At 42.7% G+C, this 25,052-nt stretch overlaps 1 protein-coding gene across 1 annotated transcript; it reads right to left on the reverse strand.

The window, feature by feature from the left end:
- Positions 1 to 9,265: 9,265 nt before the first annotated feature.
- On the reverse strand, positions 9,266 to 21,987 carry smug1 (single-strand-selective monofunctional uracil-DNA glycosylase 1). The gene is made up of 3 exons (XM_060909961.1): positions 21,909 to 21,987; positions 13,054 to 13,351; positions 9,266 to 12,917 (listed from the first exon to the last, which is right to left on the reverse strand). Exons 1-3 carry the CDS (start codon positions 21,980 to 21,982, stop codon positions 12,390 to 12,392), a joined length of 900 nt encoding a protein of 299 aa, XP_060765944.1. The 5' UTR covers positions 21,983 to 21,987; the 3' UTR covers positions 9,266 to 12,389.
- Positions 21,988 to 25,052: the final 3,065 nt, after the last annotated feature.

Raw genomic sequence — 25,052 nt, forward strand, 5'->3', positions numbered from 1 at the left:
TCACTACACTACACTCTACACACACACACTACTCACTACACTACACACACACACACACACACACACACACACACACACACACACTACTCACTACACTACACTCTACACACACACACTACTCACTACACTACACACTCACACACACACACACACACACACTACTCACTACGCTACACTCTACACACACACTACTAACTACACCACACTCTACACACACACACTCACTACACTACACTCTACACACACACACACTACTCACTACACCACACTCTACACACACACACACACACACTCACTACACTACACTCTACACACACACACACTGCTCACTACACCACACTCTACACACACGCACTCACACACACACACTACTCACTGCACTACACTCTACACACACACACTCACACACACACACTACTCACTACACTACACTCTACACACACACTCCTAACTACAATACACTCTACACACACACACACTACTCACTACACCACACTCTACACACACACACACACACACTCACTACACTACACTCTACACACACACACACACTGCTCACTACACCACACTCTACACACACGCACTCACACACACACACTACTCACTGCACTACACTCTACACACACACACTCACACACACACACTACTCACTACACTACACTCTACACACACACTCCTAACTACAATACACTCTACACACACAGACACTACTCACTACACCACACTCTACACACACACTACTCACTTCACTACAATCTACACACACACTACTCACTACACCACACTCTACACACACACACACACACACACACACACACACTACTCACTACACTACACTCTACACACACACTACTCACTACACCACACTCTACACACACACTACTCACTACACCACACTCTACACACACACTACTCACTACACTACAATCTACACACACACTACTCACTACACCACACTCTACACACACACACACACACACACACACACACACACACTACTCACTACACTACACTCTATACACACACACACACACACACACACACACACTGCTCACTACACCACACTCTACACACACACACACACACACACACACTACTCACTACACTACACTCTACACACACACACACACACACTGCTCACTACACCACACTCTACACACACACACACACACACACACACACACTACTCACTACACTACACTCTACACACACACACACTACTCACTACACTACACTCTACACACACACACACACACACACACAACTCACTACACTACACTCTACACACACATACACACACACACACACACACACTACTCACTACACTACACTCTACACACACACACACACTACTCACTACACTACACTCTACACACACACACTACTCACTACACTACCCTCTACACACACACACACTGCTCACTACACCACCCTCTACCCACACACACACTACTCACTACACTACACTCTACACACACACACTACTCACTACACTACACTCTACACACACACTACTCACTACACCACACTCTACACTCACACACACTACTCACTACACTACACTCTACACACACACTACTCACTACACTACACTCTACACACACACGCATACACACTACTCACTACACTACACTCTACACACACACACACACACTACTCACTACACCACTCTCTACACACACACACTACTCACTACACTACACTCTACACACACTGCTCACTACACCACACTCTACACACACACACACACACACACACACACACACTACTCACTACACCACACTCTACACACACACAACTCACTACACTACACTCTACACACACACTACTCACTACACTACACTACACTACACTCTACACACACACACACACACACACACACACTACTCACTACACCACTCTCTACACACACACACTACTCACTACACTACACTCTACACACACTGCTCACTACACCACACTCTACACACACACACACACACACACACACTACTCACTACACCACACTCTACACACACACAACTCACTACACTACACTCTACACACACACACACACACACACACACACACTACTCACCACACCACACTCTACACACACACACTGCTCACTACACCACACTCTACACACACACACACACACACACACACACACACACACACACTACTAACTACACTACACTCTACACACACACACTACTCACTACACCACACTCTACACACACACACACTCACACACTACTCACTACACCACACTCTACATACACACACACACACACACACACACACACACTACTAACTACACTACACTCTACACACACACACAACTCACTACACCACACTCTACACACACACACTCACACACTACTCACTACACCACACTCTACACACACACACACACACACACACACACACACACACAACTCACTACACTACACTCTACACACACACACACACACACACACACACACACACACACTACTCACTACACCACACTCTACGCGCACACACACACACACACACACACACACACACACACACACACATACACACACACTACTCACTACCCTACACTCTACACACACACACACACCCACACACACTACTCACTACACCACACTCTACACACACACACACACACTACTAACTACACTACACTCTACACACACACACTACTCACTACACTACACTCTGCACACACACACTACTCACTACACTACACTCTACACACACACACACACACACACACACACAACTCACTTCACTACACTCACACACACACACACACACACACACACACACACACACACACTACTCACTACACTAGAACGTTTCTGGACAGTTTTATACTGTATATGCAAAAGAACAGACACTAAAAAACAACAATAACAACACTGCTTCAAGTTCAGCATGATTTAAACCATTTACACCAGTGTCACATTTTATAGTTTTATTTTCTCATGCTTTGTAAAGGCTCACCAGTGAGCATAACATGAACTTGTCATGCCTACAACAGCTGAATGCGGCGATTTCCATGTTGCTCAGCAAAACGCTTTACAAATTTATCAAGATCTAATGCTTTTGTGCGCTTTGATTCAATGCTGAGTACAGCCAAACTTGATAGTCTCTTTTCTGTCATAGTCGACCGCAAATAAGTCTTTATGAGCCTGAGAGATGAAAAACTTCGTTCACAGGATGCACTGCTCACAGGCAAGACAACCGCTATTTTACACAACCTGAACAGCTAAAAAAAAAACCATCTTGGTATGGGTCCAATAACTGCGTGAACTCCATGAGAGTGGTAGGACTCTCCTGTTCCCTCTTTTTTCTGTCTAGTACTCTCCTCGTCTGATGTAACTCATGTTTAAGATCCTCAATATTTGAATCATAAGCTTCAGCCAATAGCAGAACAGCCTCCTCTCTCAAAAAAGTTGGACTTGATGGATTTAGTGCCTGGACACCCTGCATAATGTTACAATTCGTGTTAGAAAATATTTCTCCAATCATGTTATCCAGAACTGGATAGTACACAGAGACACAAAAAGTGTGTTTGCTATCTGAAGGCATGTTTGGCTACTTCTTTTATTTTTGCTTGAACACCTGCATGTGCCCCACGCTTCACTGCTGCGCCATCGTAGCCCTGTCCTACAAGGTTTTTCTTGTACTCCAGCCCATGTTTCTCAAGGAAGCATATAATCTTGTCACTTAAGGCGGTGGCATCCAGGTGTTCTGCCACTTCAAACTCCAGAAAGCTTTCATGAACCACACCGTTGTAAAAATATCTCAGAACAAATGACATTTGCTCTTTTTTCTGAACATCTTTAGTTTCATCAACAATAACTGAAAACTGCTTGCTCGTTTTAACTTCCTGGATGATTTCCTCTTTGACCATTGCAGCCAAGCACTCAAGTATTTCATTCTGTATTGTTTTACTTGTGTATTTTGCATTTTTAGCTTGTTGTTCAAGTCTTTTTTTAATGATGGGGTTATGATTACCCAGCAAGTCTAACATAGAAAGAAAAACACCCTTTTTTTTCAGAGTCAAGAGACTCCCTGTGACCCCGCTGTGCTATGTTTTCTGTGGCTGTTAGAACTAAAATTTCAGCTAATGTTTTAATGTAGTACTGATTTTAACAAAGTTATCACGTTTTTACAATATATTTATCATGTAATATAACATCACGTAATTTCATGATACAAAATTATCACTTTATTTCATGATATTTTCATGTAATAACGTGAAAACACCTTATCAAGAAATAACGTGAAAATATGGTTTAACGTCCTAGGCTAGGCTACTTCCATTAAAAGCAGACGGCCTAGCCTAGCCTACTGTAGAACTTCGGTCGAGCAAAAACACCGAGCAAAAACATGGCTGAATCCTGAATGACTCCTATTTGTATAAATAGGGGACTACATAGGCGGCAAAACGTAGTGTTTTTCCTGCCATGGAAGTGCACTTGTATACTGAATAGGAAGCAATTTGCATTACAGCCTTGAATGAGGATTCAAAATGGCGGCTCGGCTCAGTTTTGCCTTCCTCCTTCAGTATAGAGGATTTCGACATGATGTGTCCACCATTTTGAAGGTCAAGCTAGCTCAGTGGTTCCCAAACTTTTTGGCTGGGGACCCCCTTTTGGACTTCAGAATATTTTTGGGACCCCCTGACATCGACCCCCCCACCACCACCCATTATGCAGTGTGTAGTGTAGTAATAATAACCATAATAATAATAATAATCAGACGGATATTAAAGTTGCTATTTTTTATTCACAGAAGAGCATTATCCACAAAAGAGCATTGCACATCATAATAAAACAGAACATTACACAGAACATCAGAATATTTTTTCAGTGACTTGTGTGTGCTTGCTTTTCAGTACAGAGTTTTTCAAATCTTGGTGATAACTGTGAGATCGCCACCCTTAGTTCGTTTTCAATGTTCAACTTTGCCCTGTATTTGGTCTTGATGGAGGCCACTGCAGAAAAGCCCACCTCACAGAGGTAGGATGTGGCAAAAGGGAGGAGTATGGCCACAGCCTTTCCACCCAACAGTGGGTAGTCTTTTTCCACCCCAATCCAAAAGGCAGACAGTGACTTGGCCCTAAACTGCTGTTTGTATCCTATGTCTGAGGTCACATCAATGAACTGTTCCTGTTCAGTAACACTGAGATGAGCAGGTGGCCTTGTATTGAAGGGGTCTGTGATCCATTCATAGTGTGCCAAATCCATAACAGGAAAGTACCTCTGAAAATGTTGTTGGAGGGCAAAAATGTGTGAATGAATGCATGGCATGATTGTGTTGTGACTGTTGGTGTTATGGAGAAATGAATGCAAGTTCTGAAAGCAATCTGTTGTTCCCTCCTCAATCATCTTTCCCCACAGTTCCAATTTCCTTGTAAATGACTGCATTTTAGTGACAAGCTGAGGGAGATGGGTGTTGGGTCCTTGCATTTGCAGATTCAGTTCGTTCAGTTTTTGGAAAATGTCACTGAGGTAGGCAACTGTCATCAGGAACCGTTCGTCATTGTAACAGAGTACCAGTGCATGATTCTCCTCCTCGAGAAAAATCCGTATCTCCTCTCGCAGCTCAAACACCCTGTTCAATACCTTCCCACGTGGCAGCCATCGCGCTTCGCTGTGAAACAGAACTGCCGTGTGTTTGGAGCCCATTTCTTCACAGAGAGCAGCAAAGAGTCGAGCTTTAACAGGGCGCGTTTTGATATAATTGACAGTGGTGATTACGTCTGTCATCACCTTGTTCAGTTTGGGACTCAGCTGCTTCGATGCCAACGTTTCTCGGTGAATCATACAGTGGGTCCACTGCACATTGGGGGACACACGCTTTATGAGCGCTTGTAGCCCACTGCGCTTCCCAGCCATAGCCTGAGCCCCGTCCGTACACACTCCAACACAGCACTCCCACTTCAATTTTGCCTCTTGCAAATAAGTGTCAATCACTCGGAACAGTTCATCAGCAGTGGCTCGTGTTTTCACCTCCTTGCAGAATAGCAGATCCTCTCTCATGTCCTCTGTATCAACGAAACAGATGTACGTGATTAATAAACAGTCTCGGTTGCTGTCAGTGGCTTCGTCGACCTGCAGAGCAAACCAGGTGCTTGCACGTACTCGGTCGGTGAGCTGCTCCTCAAAGTTGCCAGCGATGTCATGTATGCGTCTTCCAATCGTATTATTTGAGAGGGGGATCGCCTGTAACTTGTTTGCTGTTGCCTCGTCGACCATGGTCCTCACCATTTCAATGGCACAGGGCAGGATCACCTCCTCCGCTTCTGTGTGTGGCTTCTTGCTCTGCGCAAGGAGGTAGGCCACTTTGTAGGAGGCGAGCTGAGCATTGACATTGACAGACGCAACTTTAGTGAAGTTCACCCGTTGTGCCTGAAAGTTCAGAAGTTTCCGCCGAAAGAATTCAACCGGCTTGTCCTTGTGCTCGGGGTGTGCCGTGTCCAGGTGACGCTTCAGCTTGTTTGGCTTTAAACTTTCTGTCGCCAGCACCTTCAGACAGAGAACACACTGCGGTCGTTCCTCACCACCCACCAATGTGCTCGTAAAGCCCATTTCAATGTATGCATCATCATACCGCCTTATCTTTTTCGCTGCCGAAGTGCATGGGAACTCGTCCTGTGCAGCAGCCTTGTGTTTTGTAGGAAGCACGTGCAGAAACTTGTCCATGTTGTCATAAAGTCGCCGTCCGATGTTTTGTTCTGAATTTCAAAATAGGGACCTGTTTTATACAGTTTGTATTCACAGGAGGAGGGTTTGCTAATAACAACAACAATATCAGAGCAATCCAACAGATTGGCGGTTTAGCATAAATTGAATGGAATTAATATTCAAGGGCGGAGCGCGATTACTGAGTGAAAGGGAGCAATTGAATTCTAATGACTGTGGCAGCTATACACTGAATGAAATTCATATTCATATTATTCAAAACATTCCAATGCCCATTTTTTTTCTGTGTTATGCAAACAGTCCCGTCTCTCCGCGACCCCCCTGGAGTCCCTCTGCGACCCCCAAAGGGGTCGCGACCCCCACTTTGGGAACCGCAGAGCTAGCTAATGTCAACAACATAGTAGCTGGTATGTTACTGTAGCAATGTTTACGTTCAGTCATTTGGATGACTGTTAAAACCTTTCAGTCTCAAGTTTTTCCTTTACTGTATTTACTAGTTTACTGAGCTAGCGCGCTAGCTCGGGCAGGCTGGGAGCGAGCGCGCTAGCTCAGTAAACTAGTAAATACAGTAAAGGAAAAACTTGAGACTGAAAGGTTTTAACAGTCATCCAAATGACTGAACGTAAACATTGCTACAGTAACATACCAGCTACTATGTTGACATTAGCTAGTGCTAACAGCTAGCTGCTAGTGCACTGCTACAACTACACCGACCCTAATAATACAGTTCTTGGTCATTGCCTGGTAACAGCAAATTTATAACGGGCCATGTCTCAGACTAAGAAGTTATTTCAATGACATTTAATAACATTTTGTTTATCCTGAGGACCGAAAGTAAATGAAAATGTGAACAAACCTTAGCTGTAATAAGATGGCAACCACCGGCTCCAGGGACGACCCGCTGATGTAGGCATGTTACCCAGCCTGGTTTTTAACAACATAGGTATACAGATCATGTGGGCCGAAGTCAGGTAAAGACGAGGGCTTCGTGTACTTCCGTATGTCAGTGAACAATCCTGGTGGAAGCAGGTAAACGTCGTTCTCTAAGCCTGCTAACCTCAATTTTTGCAAATATCTCTCCCTCTGCTCACCCTGTAAATGCCCTACGTCGCTGGATAGTGAAGGTGTTTTCTGCATCTCGCTCCTTTTTCTTTTATGTTTTTTCCCTGGTATTTCCCACACGCCTGACTGCAGGTCAGGAAGATCACCCGCGCTGCAAAGCCAGAAAAAGATAGCCTGGTAACGTGTACGGATCACGTACACCAGCATCATTGATTTTCTGGTGATATCGATTCTTACTCGCATCATCTAGGCCGGATAAAATACTCGACAATGAGACTTCATCATGATCAACAGTGTATCGCTACCGGTAGTCGCCATATTTGTGACCGTCAAAATGGCGCCGTCTACTTGTTGACATGGCAACGGTCACGTGGGTCGAAAACCTCTATACAAGTGCGCTTCCATGTTTATGCAGGAGGGCTGATAGAAGTGGCGAAACATTTTACTTTTTATCGTTTCTTTCACAACTTGAATGCGTTGAAACAAAAAATTATGACAAACTAACGCCGCACACTAAAATATCGAGGGAAATTTGTAATAAAAACTTTATGGTCGGCAATTTCGACGCGGAAATTCTCGATCGGTCAGGTTACCGGAAACACACTTTTTTTTTTTTTGGCCTTACATGTATAGTTAGCTAAATAACGTTCTCCAACCTGATTTTTATCCTCTCAAAATCAGCATCGCAACTATGCTAGCACTGTTCATTCATTATAATTTCATTTCTTGATAGATAGTTAATCAGCTTTTACCTCTGTCCTCCCGTGTCTCCTTTCCTCGCGACTCCTGGCTCCCTCGCTTCGCGCCTCTCAATTTTCCAAAACAACCAATCTCTGGCGTTATCTTGTGCTGCATTCGCCGCAGTCGGACATTGGAAATTTGTGCACGTAAATGTCAAATTGGCCGTAATTTTTCTTTGAATTCGTTGCTGCCAACTGAGGTGGCAGCAGGGGTGGCAAGGCTTTCTTTTAGGGTGGCATATGCCACCCCGGTAGATCCGCCCATGGTTATTCACCCCCGAGCGCGCTGGAAACTGTTCCATTGGTATGCTCAGATCCAGTCGCGAGATGAGGTTGCCAGATCTCTCTATAAAAAGGTGACTTTGCGGTCTGAATCTGTGGAATATTCGTAAGCGAGGACAGGCAACCAGCAGTGGGTTGCGCACCAGCATCAGAACTCCAATGGAAAAGAAGCTCGTGTTCGTAACTGTTTATCTTGATTGGCTGTAACCTTGTAAGTGAAACGTTTGGCAACAATAACGTTGTAGCCTGCCTACCACCCCCCCCCCCCCCCCAAAAAAAAAAAAAAACTCTTCGGATCTATACGATTCACACAAGTGACCTATTTTGGGACCAAAACGGCGAATTTCGCCGAAAGGTGAGGAGTTTGCATGTGTGATTATTATTATACTGAATGAGTGACGTGACATATCAAATATAATACAGAAGAGACTCCGCCCACACACTGTATAAAATATTTACAGTTTGCAAAAATAAAAACTATAAAACAGTTCACACTCACAGTGTTTAATAATTATGTATTTATTAATTAATTAAAAAAAACTTGAGGGAAACAATAATTAAAGCCGTTAGCAGCCTTGACGGGCCCTCGCACGTGTGGCTCCGCAATCCAGGACATTCTGCCACCCAACAAAACAGTCACATGTCATATATTCATCAAATGTTCAAAGGTGATGTGCATGTTGCAAATGCCATGACTGCTTGACGGATGAGAGATAGACAGACAAAGACTGCAAGTGTGTGTGTGTTTCTGTGCTGTGAAAATGTACATTTATATATGTACAAAACTATACATGTGTCTCCTCCTTATCTCTATCTTACGCTGTAATCTTAAGTCATCTTAGCTTCCCTGTGTCTGCAGTGTGTGTGTGTGTGTGTGTGTGTGTACATGCAGAGTTTTCATATGTCTGCAACAAAATGCACAATGATGGCAGGTCACTAATATATAGATTTCGGCACTGCCTAAAAGCGGAGCTCCCATCTGCTTCTGGGTTGTAGAATTTTCTTATATCCTAGCCAGTCTCTTTTATTTCTTTACTGGCCAGCACTGGCCACTAAGCGGTGAGTATGACTGGTGGTACACGTACACAGACAAACCACAAAAAATCGACTCGATGGGTTTACCATTTTTTCTTAGGTATGGTGCTCTGCTGGAGCTCCCTATTATTGTCTGTGCGTGTGTGTGTCTGTTTGTCAGAGGGAGGGAGAGAGAGAGAGAGAGAGAGAGTGTGTGTGTGTGTGTGTGTGTGTGAAAGAGAGTGTGTGAGAAAGAGAGTGCGCTAATAGATGTTGCGTGTGCATGTGAGTGCATACTTGTGAGAGAGTGTGTGTGTGTGAAAGAGAGTGTGTGTGAGAGTGCGCTCATAGATGTTGCATGTGCAGGTGAGTGCATACTTGTGAGAGAGTGTGTGTATGCATAAATATGCATATGACTGTGTGTGTATGAGTGTGCACAGAATTGTGTTATATCATCAGACTCATGATATCCAATATTTTGTAAAGTTTCAGATCAATCCATCAATGAATTGAACATTTTTCCCCATTTCCTGCTTGGCCAGATGGTGGCGCTGTGCTAGGCATCTGAATTACACATGTGAATATCATCACAATCATAATACACAATATTTTGTAAAGTGTCAGATCAATCAGTTAAGGCATTGCCAATGTCTGGCACATTTCCTGCTTGGCCAGGTGGTGGCGCTATAACAGGCAGGCCCATTGGGCATCAGGTTATCATAATAATCATAATATCTACTGAAGTAAGAAGTGTCCGACCATACAGTCAATGCACTGTGGCTTTCTGACATGTTTCCTGTTTATGTGGCAAGATATTAAAATCATAAGGCCATTTCAACATATTACAAGATATCAAAAATCCCTTCGCAATTTAATATCAGCGACATCTTGGCATCACGTATAACAAATTTCACATGAATCTCATGAACCGTCTAGGAGGAGCATGTTAAAATTCATCATGTGTCAAAACACACATATTCAAAACCCTATTCTTTCCTTGGCCAGTTGGTGGCGCTATACCAGACAGGCCCATAACGGCTAAAGAGCATCAGAATCAGAATCATATTACAAGATATCAAGTTCAACATTCAGCAATATCTTGGCATATTATATGTTATAATATTTCAACATATTACAACATATCAAAAATCCCTTCGCGATTTAACTTCAGCAGTATCTTGGCATCATGTTTGCCAAGTTTGACATAAATCTGATGAACCGTCTAGGAGGAGTACGTTAGAAATGATCATGTGTAATTTCACTCCAAATGGCCTTATGACATTATTCCAAAGTTCTACCCATTCATTTCAATGGGAAATGGAAAAAGGGCGCTATGAAGTCCCTGGGCCACGCCCAGGGCCAAAAGTCTGTGGCTGAGTAGTGAGAACAATGACTGATGTGTATACCAAATTTCATGAGTTTTTGTGCATGGGAAATGCCTCAAATAAGGCCAAACACGACATAAGAAGAAGAATCCTTCGAAAAACAATAGGGTCTTCGCACCGAACGGTGCTCGGGCCCTAATAAAACACCACGACAAGGAGCATACGTTTAAATTACAGTGATGAGTTTAAAAAATCTATCCATTCTTCTCTACATCTGTCTGTTGTTTTTCTTTCCATCTTTGTTTTTAATTTTTTTCTTAGTTTCTTTCTGTCCATCACATATTACTGTCTGTTACATTTCAGTCTTTGTTTTCTTTCTTAAAAACTTTGTGCTGTAATTGTTTTCTATCCATCTTTCTTACTCTTTCTTTTGCTATGTCATAGTTGTGGTTTGTTTGTTTGTCTGTTATTTGTCTGTCTGTTTCATCTCTCTTTCTTTTCCCCATGTCTCTTAAGTTTTCTTTCTTTCATTTCATTTCTGTTGTAATTCTTTTTGCCTTTGTCTTTTGTTTTCTTTCTTTATCTCTCTTTTGCAATCTTTATTTCTTTCCTCCTATTACACCTTTCTCTGCATTTTCTTTCTTTCTTTCCATTTCTGTTGTAATTCTTTCTTTCAGTATCTCTCTCTTTGGTGATGTTTCTTTCTTTATTTGTTTCTTTTTCTCCTTTCATTTTATTACACCTTTCTGTGCATTCTTTCTTTCTTTCTTTCTTTCCAAGACCATAATATTATTTATAAACTGCAGTAACTGTGGATTTTAGAACAGGATTTCCATTTTGTGGCTGATTAAAGCAGCCAAAATAAACGGTCCGTGATGTTCTTTTTTCCTCTGAACGTCGTCGCTCAGTCGAGACGCGCTCGGTGTGTGAACTTTCTTTCTTTTGTTTTGTACTGAAGCTACATGGCTAATGTTGCTAACAGGTAATGGAATCTTGCAGGCTCCAGTTTACCATCATGGACTAGACGGATCTATCGTGTATCTATAACAGCGTGTCTCGGCGTGTGTGTGTGTGTGTGACAGAGAGAGACACTGATCCCACACCACTGTGAGAGACTGAACCGGAGGCGGAACCCCTCCATTAGCACTGAATCGTGACATGAGCTTCAGACCCTGAACACGTCTCGTCTGATTGAGTCGATCTGAGCTGAAGGACTCACTGACTGTAGTGTACTTTATATAAAACAATATTTACAAATAAAACATTCTGTAAGTCTTCAGTCACTTGGTGAGCAAATCCAACACCCCGATCTGCTCTAACTGGGTTCGAGCCACAGAAGCCCAGCCCTTGTTGGCCAGCGGGTTCCGGGGTGAAGGGTGCATGATTCCCTCCACCTTCACTTCCACTCCAGCTTCAGCCAGGCCACGCCGGGCTCGCTGCTCTGCCACCTTACCCACTCCGATCACCACGGAAACGCCCAGGGCTCGGACCACTTGGCACAGTGTGGCATCACAGTGGCTCAGCAGGACATTGCGGTCCTCAGCGGGCATCTCGGGGGGCGTCACGTTCCTCCCTGACTCACTCATGAACATCAGGGGGCACAGGTTATGGACAAAACAGTTACGGAAAAAGCGTTCAGGCTCTCCGCAGAGATCCTGGAAGAAACTCCAGAACCGTGCACCGCTCACTTCACTCTTAGAGCACAGAAAGCCTCTGATTGGGCGTTTGGGATGCTCATTAGAAGGACGACCCACCTCGCCAGAGATCTTCAGCCAATCACGCACAGCCTTTACCTCACCGAACGGAACCTGAAGGGAGAATTAAAGGGAAAGATGGACGCAGGGTTACTGTTACCGTCCTGATTATCTTTTATAAATATGTGTATTGAAGTATTAATGATGTAAAACTCGTTAATATCTGTGAGAGATAAAGAGATTGTTGTACTCCGGTCTGCGCCATGCCGAAAGGTCCTGGGTTCATCCCCAGGAACAGGACACTCTGTCCACTGTGGCAGTATTTCTCAGCGTAGAGAAGGTGTGTATCCCACGCGTACTCAAGCGGGTTGTACACATAACGCACCGGATCCCTAAAGGTCAAAGTTCGCAGACAGGCACTGAGTTCCAGCTCAGCCTGGAGAAAAGCGGCCACTGCTGGAGAACAGTTCGGGAAAAATCCATCTGGGTTCGAGACGATTTTCTCCACCTGCTGTTCCTCCTCCTGAGTCGTGTCTCCTTTATCCAACCTGCAGGCGCAAATAAACAAGCAGATTTAATCTAATCAATTATTTATAAGATAATTAGACACAATATATAGTCTTTATTATGAACAATTAATTTTGTATAAAACAGTAAACATTCTAATCTATAACTGTTTATTTTATTGATAATCATCTGAAGTTTGTTTTAGGGGGTTAAACACAGTCCATTTTCTACAGAGTCCGCTTTCGCAAATCACTTGTCTCAAATAAAAACTTGAGAGTGTGTGTGTGTGTGTGTGTGTGTGTGTGTGTGTGTGTGTGTGTGTGTGTGTGTGTGTTTGTGTGTGTATACACAGAGTTTTACAGCAGCTACCAGGTTCCCTGTTTTAGTAACGAACGTAGAAACTAGAAAGGTTTACAGCAGAAAAGTTTCTTTCTTCCTATTCTAGGAAAAAGATATAAAGGTTGAGTAATTAATAAGTCCGTGTTCATGTCCACCTTCTACTGTCTACATCTGAACTGAAACAGGCACGTGAACAGGTTTGAATGACGACTCACACCAGAATAACAGTGTGAAAAAGTTCCTCAGTTCTCCGAAAAAGTGTTGCTTGAACTTATTTTTGGCCACAGATTTTTGTTATCAATTCTAATAAATATATTTAACTGATGACAGACTGACAGACAGACAGACAGACAGACAGACAGACAGACAGACAGATAGATAGATAGATAGATAGATAGATAGATAGATATTCCATATTCACAACATGCTCCATTTTCCACAGCAAAACAAGTCGTCATCATTCAAGCAAGAAAATCGAGACGAGATCAGTACTGTGAGATGAAAGGAAGGGACGGGGCTTCCAGCGATGCTTGTGAATATCAGAGAGTTCAAAACACCTGTACAACTGTCAATCATTCCAGATTCAAATGCTGATTGGTTCATCTGCTTTTTATTAATGGGGAAAACGGACTTTACATATTTTTGAGCAATAGCCTACAGTTAGAACTCTGTACAAGTAATAACTCTGATGTTACAATATCAGAGACTCAGATTGTTGGCGCGCCCGTGTCTAAGACACACTATTTCGAATAATGAACGCATTGTCGAGAGGGGCAGGGGCCAATATGGACGTGAGCATTTTATACCCTATTTGGAACATTTTGTGGCGTATTACTTGACTTCATGGTCTCAATATCGAAAATCTTGCACAAATATGCAACTTCCAACATAATTATCTGGATATTCAACAGATTTCAGCATCGGATGAATTTGTTTTGACCGCCGACATATTGAATATACGTCGGACCCATTCGTGTATTTACGCCGCCCTGTTTGTAGCGTCCCAAGCGAGTAAAACCTGATCCAAGTCTTTCGCTAGGTGGCGTCTTACGGTCTATGTACGAATATTCGAAAGAGACAAGAAAAAATGGATAAGAAAAAAAAGGAAAAAATACATCTATTTTGTCATTCTTCGGCAGAGAGTACATTCACCTGAAAAAACTGATACCCCTGATACCCAAGGTAATTAGTCATACTAGATTTACAACAACAACTACTACTACTGCAACATCAACTACTACAACAGCAACCACTACCACTAGTGACTACTACTACTATAGACCTACACCAAACTGAAAACAAATTAATAAAATAAATTAATGAAATGAGAAGTAGAGATGATTAGAGACAAGCAGAATTAGACCGTCACAGCATGCAAAAAACAAATCCATTCTTGTGCTATAATTTACAAGGAGGAGATAATATAGATGTGATATATAGTGGCCTGTGGTTGAATTCCAAAATATTGCCACTGATTAAACAATATCTCAATATATTTGGTTGAAGCATTGATTTTTGTCATCTACATTGCTTCATATGGCTTCTAATACCAAAAAAAAACAAAATTGAGAAGAAAAAAAACAGCCCCTGGGCTGCTCCAGCTGTTCATTGGGCTCGCTTCACTCACTAGGTTCGCTTCAACTGAAGGATAATCACTGGGCCCCCCACTGTAGAAATGGGCCCCTGTTTTTTCCCAGGAGGGGCCCTGTGGGCCCCTTGACCTGCAAAACAATCTGAGTCTCTGCAATATGGTGCTCATACCCAAAACACTTAGATATGGACGATATCAAAAACAAACACTTGAATAGATAGATAGATAGATAGATAGATAGATAGATAGATAGATAGATAGATAGATAGATAGATAGATACTTTTCTATGATATTATGTGATATGTATGACATGATATAAAATATATGTAGTGAAAGTTCATTATGTCTACCTATTGAAACTATTCTTTAAATTCGTTTCTTAAGACAAGGATTTTTTAAGATGTTACCTTGACAGTTTCGGCGATAAACTTCCGCCTTCTTCAAAACAGTCACCAGATGTCAAGTGGTGACGTGCCTTATCAGCTGATGTTACTCTAAGGAGGCGTGAACGTCCCGCCCAATTTGACAGGTAGTTCACGCCTCCTGCTGTCAGGTCGCTCCTCCAGGACTTAATCCAGCATTGGATTTTAGAGGCAGTGGAGATACGAAAGCGTGCGCAGAGAACGATGAACCGGGATGAGGGAGCGTACGCGCTGTCACACACCTGGAGCGCCATCCTGGAGGAGCGACCTGACAGCAGGAGGCGTGAACTACCTGTCAAATTGGGCGGGACGTTCACGCCTCCTTAGAGTAACATCAGCTGATAAGGCACGTCACCACTCGACATCTGGTGACTGTTTTGAAGAAGGCGGAAGTTTAATCGCCGAAACTGTCAAGGTAACATCTTAAAAAATCCTTGTCTTAAGAAACGAATTTAAAGAATAGATATAAAATATAGGTTTGCTAAGAAACATGAAGCCACAGTTGCACTGCATTTACAAGAATATGGACAAAAACTGTTTTTAAAGATACTTTTGGTCCTTTTAAAGATGTCTGAAATTATTAAATGACTCACCACCAGTGTTGGGCACGTTACTTTCAAAAAGTAATTAGTTATAGTTACTAGTTACTTTTCCCAAAAAGTAACTGAGTTAGTAACGGAGTTACTTTGTCATAAAAGTAACTAATTACCAGGGAAAGTAATTATTCCGTTACATTTTGTTCCCCCTCAAAAAAAATCAAATTCAGTTAGTGTAATCATAATAAAAGTGAATGTTAAATGTGTTTAATGACTGAAATGGACACTTAACAGAACCAATTAGTAACGTTATCTACACTATATTAATATGTTTGTGGGACAATGTGAGATAAGACATCTATCAAATGTAATATATTTTTGTAGTTATTAAAATTATGTTACTAATTACTGGCCACTGACGAGGACAAACGCTTTGTTCCTCGACATAATGTGCATTGCACGTAAACACTCTTGCCTTTTATTTCAAGTAATGAAAAGTAATGGCTGTATTTCCAGTGTGAAAGCGCAGTGCTGGGCTGACCGCTCGCCATCGCTGGCTCTTCCGATTGAAAGAGCGCGCAGTAGTGCAGTAGGCGTGGCCTACCTACGTCTGTTGTCCAAATCTACTCTGATTGGCTTACTGTGCCGTTGTCTCGCGTCTCCCCGCCCCACACTAAAGCAGAGTAAAGAAAGGCTGAACGAGCAGCGTGCCAGATGAAAACAGCTTTAATAAAGTAACGCATAGTATTTTATTGTAAGTAACGGGAACGGCGTTATAACGATGTAAAAAGTAATTAGTTAGATTACTCGTTACTAAAAAAAGTAACGCCGTTAGTAACGCCGTTATTCCCATCACTGCTCACCACTAAAATGAAATTAAAAAAATTATGTAAAAATCTTAACAATTCCATAAAAAATGTTAACATCAGTCTATGTGAATAAATCAGCCACATCCAATTAGCTTCAAAACATATTTATTTACACATTACAGAGACATCAAAAAAAAAAAAAATCTCCTTCTAACCCCCGGTGGGGGGGTGGTATTCATGTCATCCTCAAGCTCGGGTCCTCTACCAGAGGCCTGGGAGTTTGAGGGTTCTGCGCAGTATCTTCGATGTTCCTAGTACTGCGCTCTTCTAGACTGAGGCTTCAGATGTTGTTCCTGGGATTTGCTGGAGCCACTCTCCCAGTTTGGGGGTTACTGCCCCAAGTGCCCCCACTACCACGGGGACCACGCAAACCTTGACCTTCCACATCCGTTCCAGCTGCTCTTTCAACCCTTGATACTTCTCAAGTTTCTCATGTTCCTTCTTCCTGATGTTGGCGTCAGCTGGTATCGCCACATCTATCACCACCACCTTCTTCTGCTCTTTGTCCACCACCACTATGTCCGGTTGGTTAGCCAGGATCTGTTTGTCAGTCTGGAAGCTGAAGTCCCACAGAACCTTGGCCCTGTTGTTCTCAGCCACCTTCTGTGGTATGGCCCATTGGGACTTGGGTACTTCTATTCCATACTGGTTGCAGATGTTCCTGTATACTATCCCAGCCACTTGGTTGTGCCTCTCCATGTACACTGATCCAGCTAGCATCTTACACCCTGCTACTATGTGCTGGACTGTTTCAGGGGCTTCTTTGCACAGTCTGCATCTTGGGTCTGATCTACTCTGGTAGATCCTGGCCTCTATGGCTCCTGTGCTTATGGCCTGTTCTTGTGCTGCCATGATTAGTGCCTCTGTGCTGTCTGTCAGTCCTGCATTATCCAGTCACTGGTAGGATTTCTTGATATCAGCCACTTCCTCTATCTGACGGTGGTACATGCCATGTAGGGGTTTGTCCCTCCAGGTTGTCTGTTCCTCCTTCTCCTCTGCGCTCTCATCAGGGTTCTGCTGCCTGAGACATTCACTTAGCAGTTTATCCTTTGGGGCCATCTTTCTGATGTATTCTCGGATTTTCGATGTTTCATCCTGGACCGTGGTCTTGACGCTCACTAGCCCTCGGCCTCCCTCTTTCCGCTTAGTGTATAGTCTCTGGGTGCTGGACTTGGGGTGGAACCCTCCATGCATGGTGAGGAGCTTTCTAGTCTTGATATCTGTGGCTTCTATCTCCTCCTTTGGCCAGTTTATGATACCAGCGGGGTATCTGATGACTGGTAGTGCATACATGTTGATGGCTCGGACCTTGTTCTTACCATTCAGCTGACTTTTCAGGACCTGCCTTACTCTCTGGAGGTATTTGGCTGTGGTTGACTTCCTTGTGGCCTCTTCATGGTTTCCATTAGCCTGTGGGATGCCAAGGTACTTGTAGCCGTCTTGGATATCACCTATGTTGCCATCTGGTAGGTCAATCCCCTCAGTCTGGATCATCTGGCCTCTCTTTGAGACCATCCGGCCACACTTGTCCAATCCGAATGACATCCCTATGTCATCGCTGTAGATCCGGGTGGTGTGGATCAGCGAGTCTATTTCTCGCTCGTTCCTGGCATACAGCTTGATGTCATCCATGTCGAGCAGGTGGCTGATTGTTGCCCCACTACAGAATCGGTACCCGTAGCCGCTCTTCGTGATGATCCGACTGAGGGGGTTCAGGCCTATGCAGAACAGCAGTGGTGATAGCGCATCTCCTTGGTATATGCCGCACTTGATGTTGACTTGGGCAATGGGTTTTGAGTTGGCCTCTAGGGTTGTCTTCCACATTTCCATTGAGTTCTGGATGAAGGTCCTTAGGTTCCTGTTGATCTTATACAGTTCCAGACATTCCAGTATCCATGTGTGTGGCATTGAGTCGTAGGCTTTCTTGTAGTCAATCCAGGCAGTGCACAGGTTGGTCTGTCTCTTCTTACAGTCTCGGGCGACTGTTCTATCAACCAGTAGCTGGTGCTTGGCTCCTCTGGTGTTACTGCCAATCCCTTTCTGTGCCTCGCTCATGTATTGAGCCACATGCTTACTCATTTTTGCCGCAATGATGCCTGACAGGGCCTTCCATGTTGTGCAGAGACAGGTAATTGGCCGGTAGTTGGATGGGATGGGTCTCTTCTGGGGGTCCTTCATGATTAGGACTGTCCTGCCTTGGGTTAGCCATTCTGGGTGGATCTCATCCCTCAGCAGCTGGTTCATCTGTGCTGCTAGGCGTTCATGGAGTGCAGTTAGCTTCTTCAGCCAGTACGTATGGATCATATCGGGGTCTGGTGCTGTCCAGCTTTTCATCTTTGACACTCTTTCTTGGACATCTGCCATTGAGATGGTTACTGGTTCTTGTTCTGGGAGGTTGCTGTGGTCAGCTCTTAGGTCCACTAACCATTGGGCATCGGTGTTGTGTGATGCCTTTCTTTCCCATATGTCTTTCCAGTATTTTTCCACCTCAGCACTTGGTGGGTCTGACCGGTTGTTGTTCCCATGCCTCTCCTTCCTTGGTGTATCTCTTCAACTGTGTGGCCAGAGCTGTTAGTCGCTGTTTGGCAGTTTCGAGTTGTACTTCCTGGGTGCCCCTTTATTCACCATGTTCCCTTTCTACAGAAAGTTAGAAAGCTAGCTGGCTAACTTCTCTCCGTGCTGCCTTTATCTTGGCCTCTAATCGTCTCTTCCATGGTGGATACTGTTTGTTATGTCCCGAGCCCACCTTGTGTCCAAGCATCTCCATGATTACTGTTGCTGTACTGTGTATCAGCTTGTTGGTCTCAGTGATGGTTCTTGTGGAGATTGCACAATCTAATCTACTAGTAGATCTTCTGAAGGTACTTGGCAACTCAGCTTCGGTATTCGTCGTCAGCAGCTCGTGTTGAGGCTGTTAGCTGTTGGGGCCTGGTACCCAATCTCTGGTTGCGGGGATGATGATGACATCTCCCCCTTGCCGTAGTATTGTATTTCATTAATCTCTAGTTGTGATAGTAGATTTCAATTACGGATGTTGGAACACTGGGCTAATGCTTCTTTGTTAGCCTTGATTGTGGGTTTCGAAGTATGAAACCCTGCTGCATGTATCTCTCTGGGATTGCTTGTATAGTAGCATTCCAGCAAATCCGTATTTTCTGTCCTTGTCCATCGATGTAGCCCATTTCTCATCAGTTTGCCCTGGTTCCCTAGCAACTGACGCAGACCTTGTTGACCCGGACGACGTCTGAGTCAGTATGACTATCAGTTATGTCTTCACTCATTCCTGAGGTAGGCTGATATATCATGAGGGGTCTTGGCTAAGGACCCTTACTGGATGATGTTTTGCCCCGACCGGGATTCGAACCCCAATCTCCCGTGTCGTAGTCAGTGAGCATTACCACTGTACTATCCAGCTGATATATATATTAGTGCTGTCAAGCGATTAAAATATTTAATCGCGATTAATGTCGCGACTGTCATAGTTAACTCGCGATTAATCACAATTTAATCGCACATTTTTGTCACATGAAAAACCATTGCAATTCTCTTATCAGCATAAAAAAGTGAATGGGCTTGCTCACCGTTCGAACTACGGGGGTACTCGGGGGATCCGAGATCCCCTGAAACAGACATGAGATCCCTTGAAAACATGACTTGGGAAATGTTGGGGGGTCTCTAAAATATTGTCAAAATGATGTTTATTGACATAGCAATCGTGTGTAACGGGAAGCATTTGCATATCCGAAGTGAGTGCGCGATGGAGAGCCGTGCTCTGAGACAAGCGCAAGCACCACCCCCCAAGGGAATAAAGGGACCCCCCGAAAATATCGGCATAGTTCGAACACTGGTTGTACCAATGTTTTTTTTTTTTTTTATTGCAGAGCATAACACGTCTTGTCACAGCCACTGCAAAGTGGGGCTGGAGCCGCCGATGGGAAAACGAAACCTAAGCCGAGCACCGTGGCTCTTTGGGGGAGGGCAGAGGACTCTGGCTGTGCGGGGTGTGGCATCATGTCACAGAGCGTTAATCTCGCGATAAAAAAATTATCGCCGTTAAAATTGAGTCAAGTTAACACGTTAATAACGCGACATTTTTGACAGCACTAATATATACACACCATGACATAATTGATCACAATATCAATATTCTCATCTCATTATCTGTAGCCGCTTTATCCTGTTCTACAGGGTCGCAGGCGAGCTGGAGCCTATCCCAGCTGACTACGGGCGAAAGGCGGGGTTCACCCTGGACAAGTCGCCAGGCCATCACAGGGCTAATATCAATATTTTATCCTCATATCACTCAGCTTGAGCAGTTTTATTGGATTATAACGCTCAAAATTATTTCCCACAACCACCACCATGTTTCTATTGTTCATATTTCTGGTGCATAAAATCACAGGAATGTAATATATTTGATAGAATACTGGAAGTGAACCAGATGTTATGATGTGATGGTGAACATATGACTCCCTGGTTCCTGTACAAGTGAACTACAAAGGGTGCACTCTGTCTAGTGCACTGAAAATATCCATACAGACGTTTGGGATTCAGCCCCAAACTGGCAAAAACAATACATATTTTTTTCATATGCACAAACACTTAAAAAAAAACCTCACTATAGTAAATCCCAAAAATGTTTTATCTCCTTATTCCCTTCAACCTCTGATCTTTTCCACTGTCGTAAATAACAACAGAGCTGCACTGCTTCCTGTTTAAACACGCTCATTAGAAACGTGATCAAAACTAGTGTAATAAGATAGAAAAATACATTTCATTTTACCGACTTATATATTTTCCAATTTTAATGAACAGATATACAACAAAAATCCGTTTTTACCTCGGAAGCTCGTTGTGTCCGAGCATTATCCGCTCGCTTTCCGGCAACAAAAGGACTTTGGAGCCGTGGTGCATTCTGGGACCTGTAGTTGTTTTTTGTTAACCACAGACAACAGTCTTTAACGATTTTACCTCATAAAACGTCTTTCAACTCGATTTTTAACTCGATTAATTTGATTATCGGTTAATTTAGCGAGAAAACTGTGAGGAATTCCATATCACGGGTGCATCATGTCAGAATTAGAAACTCTTTATTTGCCTAGCATGAGTGACAGAAAAATCTGACTAGCAAAATCAGCGTATAGCAAATAAAAGTCTGTAAAATAATATCCTGTATTCATCCCATCACATCCTCATATACTTAAAAAGCATGAAATGTATTAATCATGTGTATTAGTGGCATTAAAACGTTAGCTGACATTACTAGTTGTTTAGCTAAATGCTAATAAACTCACATTAATCTCACATGTAGCTACAGTATTCTCATTGATTTAGCTTAACCTCAGCCCAAAACTGTCAAATATATCATAACACCATGATAACCATTACCTATTCATGGCCATTATTAGTAAAGTTGGCTAGCTAAGTAAATTAGTATGCAGATTTTATAACTAAAGCTTTCCAGGTATCACATCGTAATGAAAATAATCAACAGGAGATTCTCACAGGATCAACTTCTCATGTGTAAAACTGTAAACATTAAAAGCTAATTTGATGTAAAGAACTAAATTAAGCCTGGATGTTGATGTTTAGCTTCAAATCTCTCAGTTTGGTGTTCTTGCTACTTTTTTGAATTCATGTCACTTGGACTTAGTTCAACCATTTAATGGACAAGTTCAAGGAGTTTGTTAATCAGTGCATTATTTCGTTTTTGTTAAAGTAAACAAACGATATGTTTAATCCAGGCGGCACGGTGGTGTAGTGGTTAGCGCTGTCGCCTCACAGCAAGAAGGTCCTGGGTTCGAGCCCCGGGGCCGGCGAGGGCCTTTCTGTGTGGAGTTTGCATGTTCTCCCCGTGTCCGCGTGGGTTTCCTCCGGGTGCTCCGGTTTCCCCCACAGTCCAAAGACATGCAGGTTAGGTTAACTGGTGACTCTAAATTGAGCGTAGGTGTGAGTGTGAATGGTTGTCTGTGTCTATGTGTCAGCCCTGTGATGACCTGGCGACTTGTCCAGGGTGAACCCCGCCTTTCACCCGTAGTCAGCTGGGATAGGATCCAGCTTGCCTGCGACCCTGTAGAACAGGATAAAGCGGCTAGAGATAATGAGATGAGATGTTTAATCCATCAGTCGTGCAACAGCTTCAGTTGGTTGCAAAGGAAATGATTCATAGAGGATATGACACAGTGGCGCGAAGGGATGAAGTTTATCTTCCAGTGGTGAATGTGTATATCACGAGTAAGTGAAGCAAATGAGTGAAATATTTTCAACACGAGAAGATAAACTTCATATCTTCATACCACTGTGTAATGTTCTTTATATTATATGGACACATCCACAAACCAAAAAAAAAATGCAAGTTTGTCAAAAGAATTTTAATTTTGAACCCGTCCGCCATTTTGACATCGCGCATCTAGTCAATGGGAAAACACTGGGAGTGACATCATCAGAGTGAACTATCAGGAAATATGTCACTCAAATCCGCAATGTATTTTGTATGAAAAATGTGAGTTTTTCAACACTAGAAGATAAACTTCATATCTTCAAGCCAACGTGTGATTTTCTTTTTATAATATTGACACATTCACAAACAAAAAGTTCCCAAATTTATCAAAACAATTTATCGATTTCCTCACGAGTGACAGATAGAGATTTATGTCACAGTTTTGGTTCTCCATATCCTGGATGGAGCTTGTACGAGAAATACAAATGGTGTATTTCCCAGTAAAACACTCGTGTCCATAATATATAAGGAAATATCTCGCTTTTGATGTGATACTTTGATTTTTTTTTCTTTTAACACACAAAGTGACATGGATGAAGCTTGAATGTGATTGTGCTAGTTTTGTCATGTTGCTTGTAGCTTTAGCAAGCTGCATTAAAAGAAGCTGTTTCTCAACTAAGAATATTTCTTCATTATATGTATCATTATTTTTTCTTTTGTGTTATTCCCAGAAGAAATCCTGGTCTTATTTTAAGGATCCATGTCATCTAATGTGAGCTAAATTCTTTCCATATAGTATTAGTCTATTAAAGAAGAGTTTAAACATTTAAACATGATGTTTTTCAAGTGTTTATGAAAATATCAGTTCACTGAACACACATTTACATCAATTTGGTTCATGAGAAATGGTTAAAAATCAAACTAGCTGTTTGGTATGTGATGTTACAAACATAGATGATGTTAACAACAGCGTCAGTGTTCAGTGCTAGGTGATGTTAGCATGCTAACCTAGGCAACAATGTTTGCTGCTTTTTTTGTATTTAAATGTACAGCTAATTAACGATTAAGTCAAGAAGAAGCACCGCAGACTAAACTCTCTATAGACTGTCATTGGCAGCCATGTTTGTTTTGTCTGTTACAAGATACAAGCCCCACCCCTTCTGTCTGTGGTGCATGATGGGATCATGGAGAAGCTGTGTTGGGGATTATTGATGATTACTGCGTAAGTCTAATGAAATAAAAATAGCAGTTTGGGTATAACGTTCCTCCTCCTTGTGTCTTTTATTTGACCTCAATGCTCACACATGTGACCTCTCCGTCTCTGGCTTTCTCCAGAGGAAAGGTCGACCTTTAGCACAGCTTTGACTCTGTCCTTTTACCCCGAGGACAAAACCCCACACTTTACATGACCTCAAGCTTCTTCCAGCTTCACAGTGAAGATCAACAGCTTGCTTTCGTGAACAAAACTTTGTGGAAGACACAGCAGAGACAAAGATATTGCTATAGTTTAGCATTCTGCTGTCTTTTATATTATCAATAAAGGAATAAATTCTGATTATAATTGTATATTTGCTATTTGCAGGTGTTTCAGCAGATTGTTTAAAGATGTGCACTTTTGAGAATTGTGCATTGACTAAATGAGTAAAGTAGATTAGCATTTCTTGAAATGTTTCCAAAATAAATGGTGGAATGATGGACGGATGGAAGACTGCATTGTGTGTGAACTTTAATCATATTTATAAATATTAATTAAAAAAATATATA

The sequence above is a fragment of the Neoarius graeffei genome, chromosome 26 (genome assembly GCF_027579695.1).
Source record: "Neoarius graeffei isolate fNeoGra1 chromosome 26, fNeoGra1.pri, whole genome shotgun sequence".
Lineage (NCBI taxonomy): Eukaryota > Metazoa > Chordata > Actinopteri > Siluriformes > Ariidae > Neoarius > Neoarius graeffei.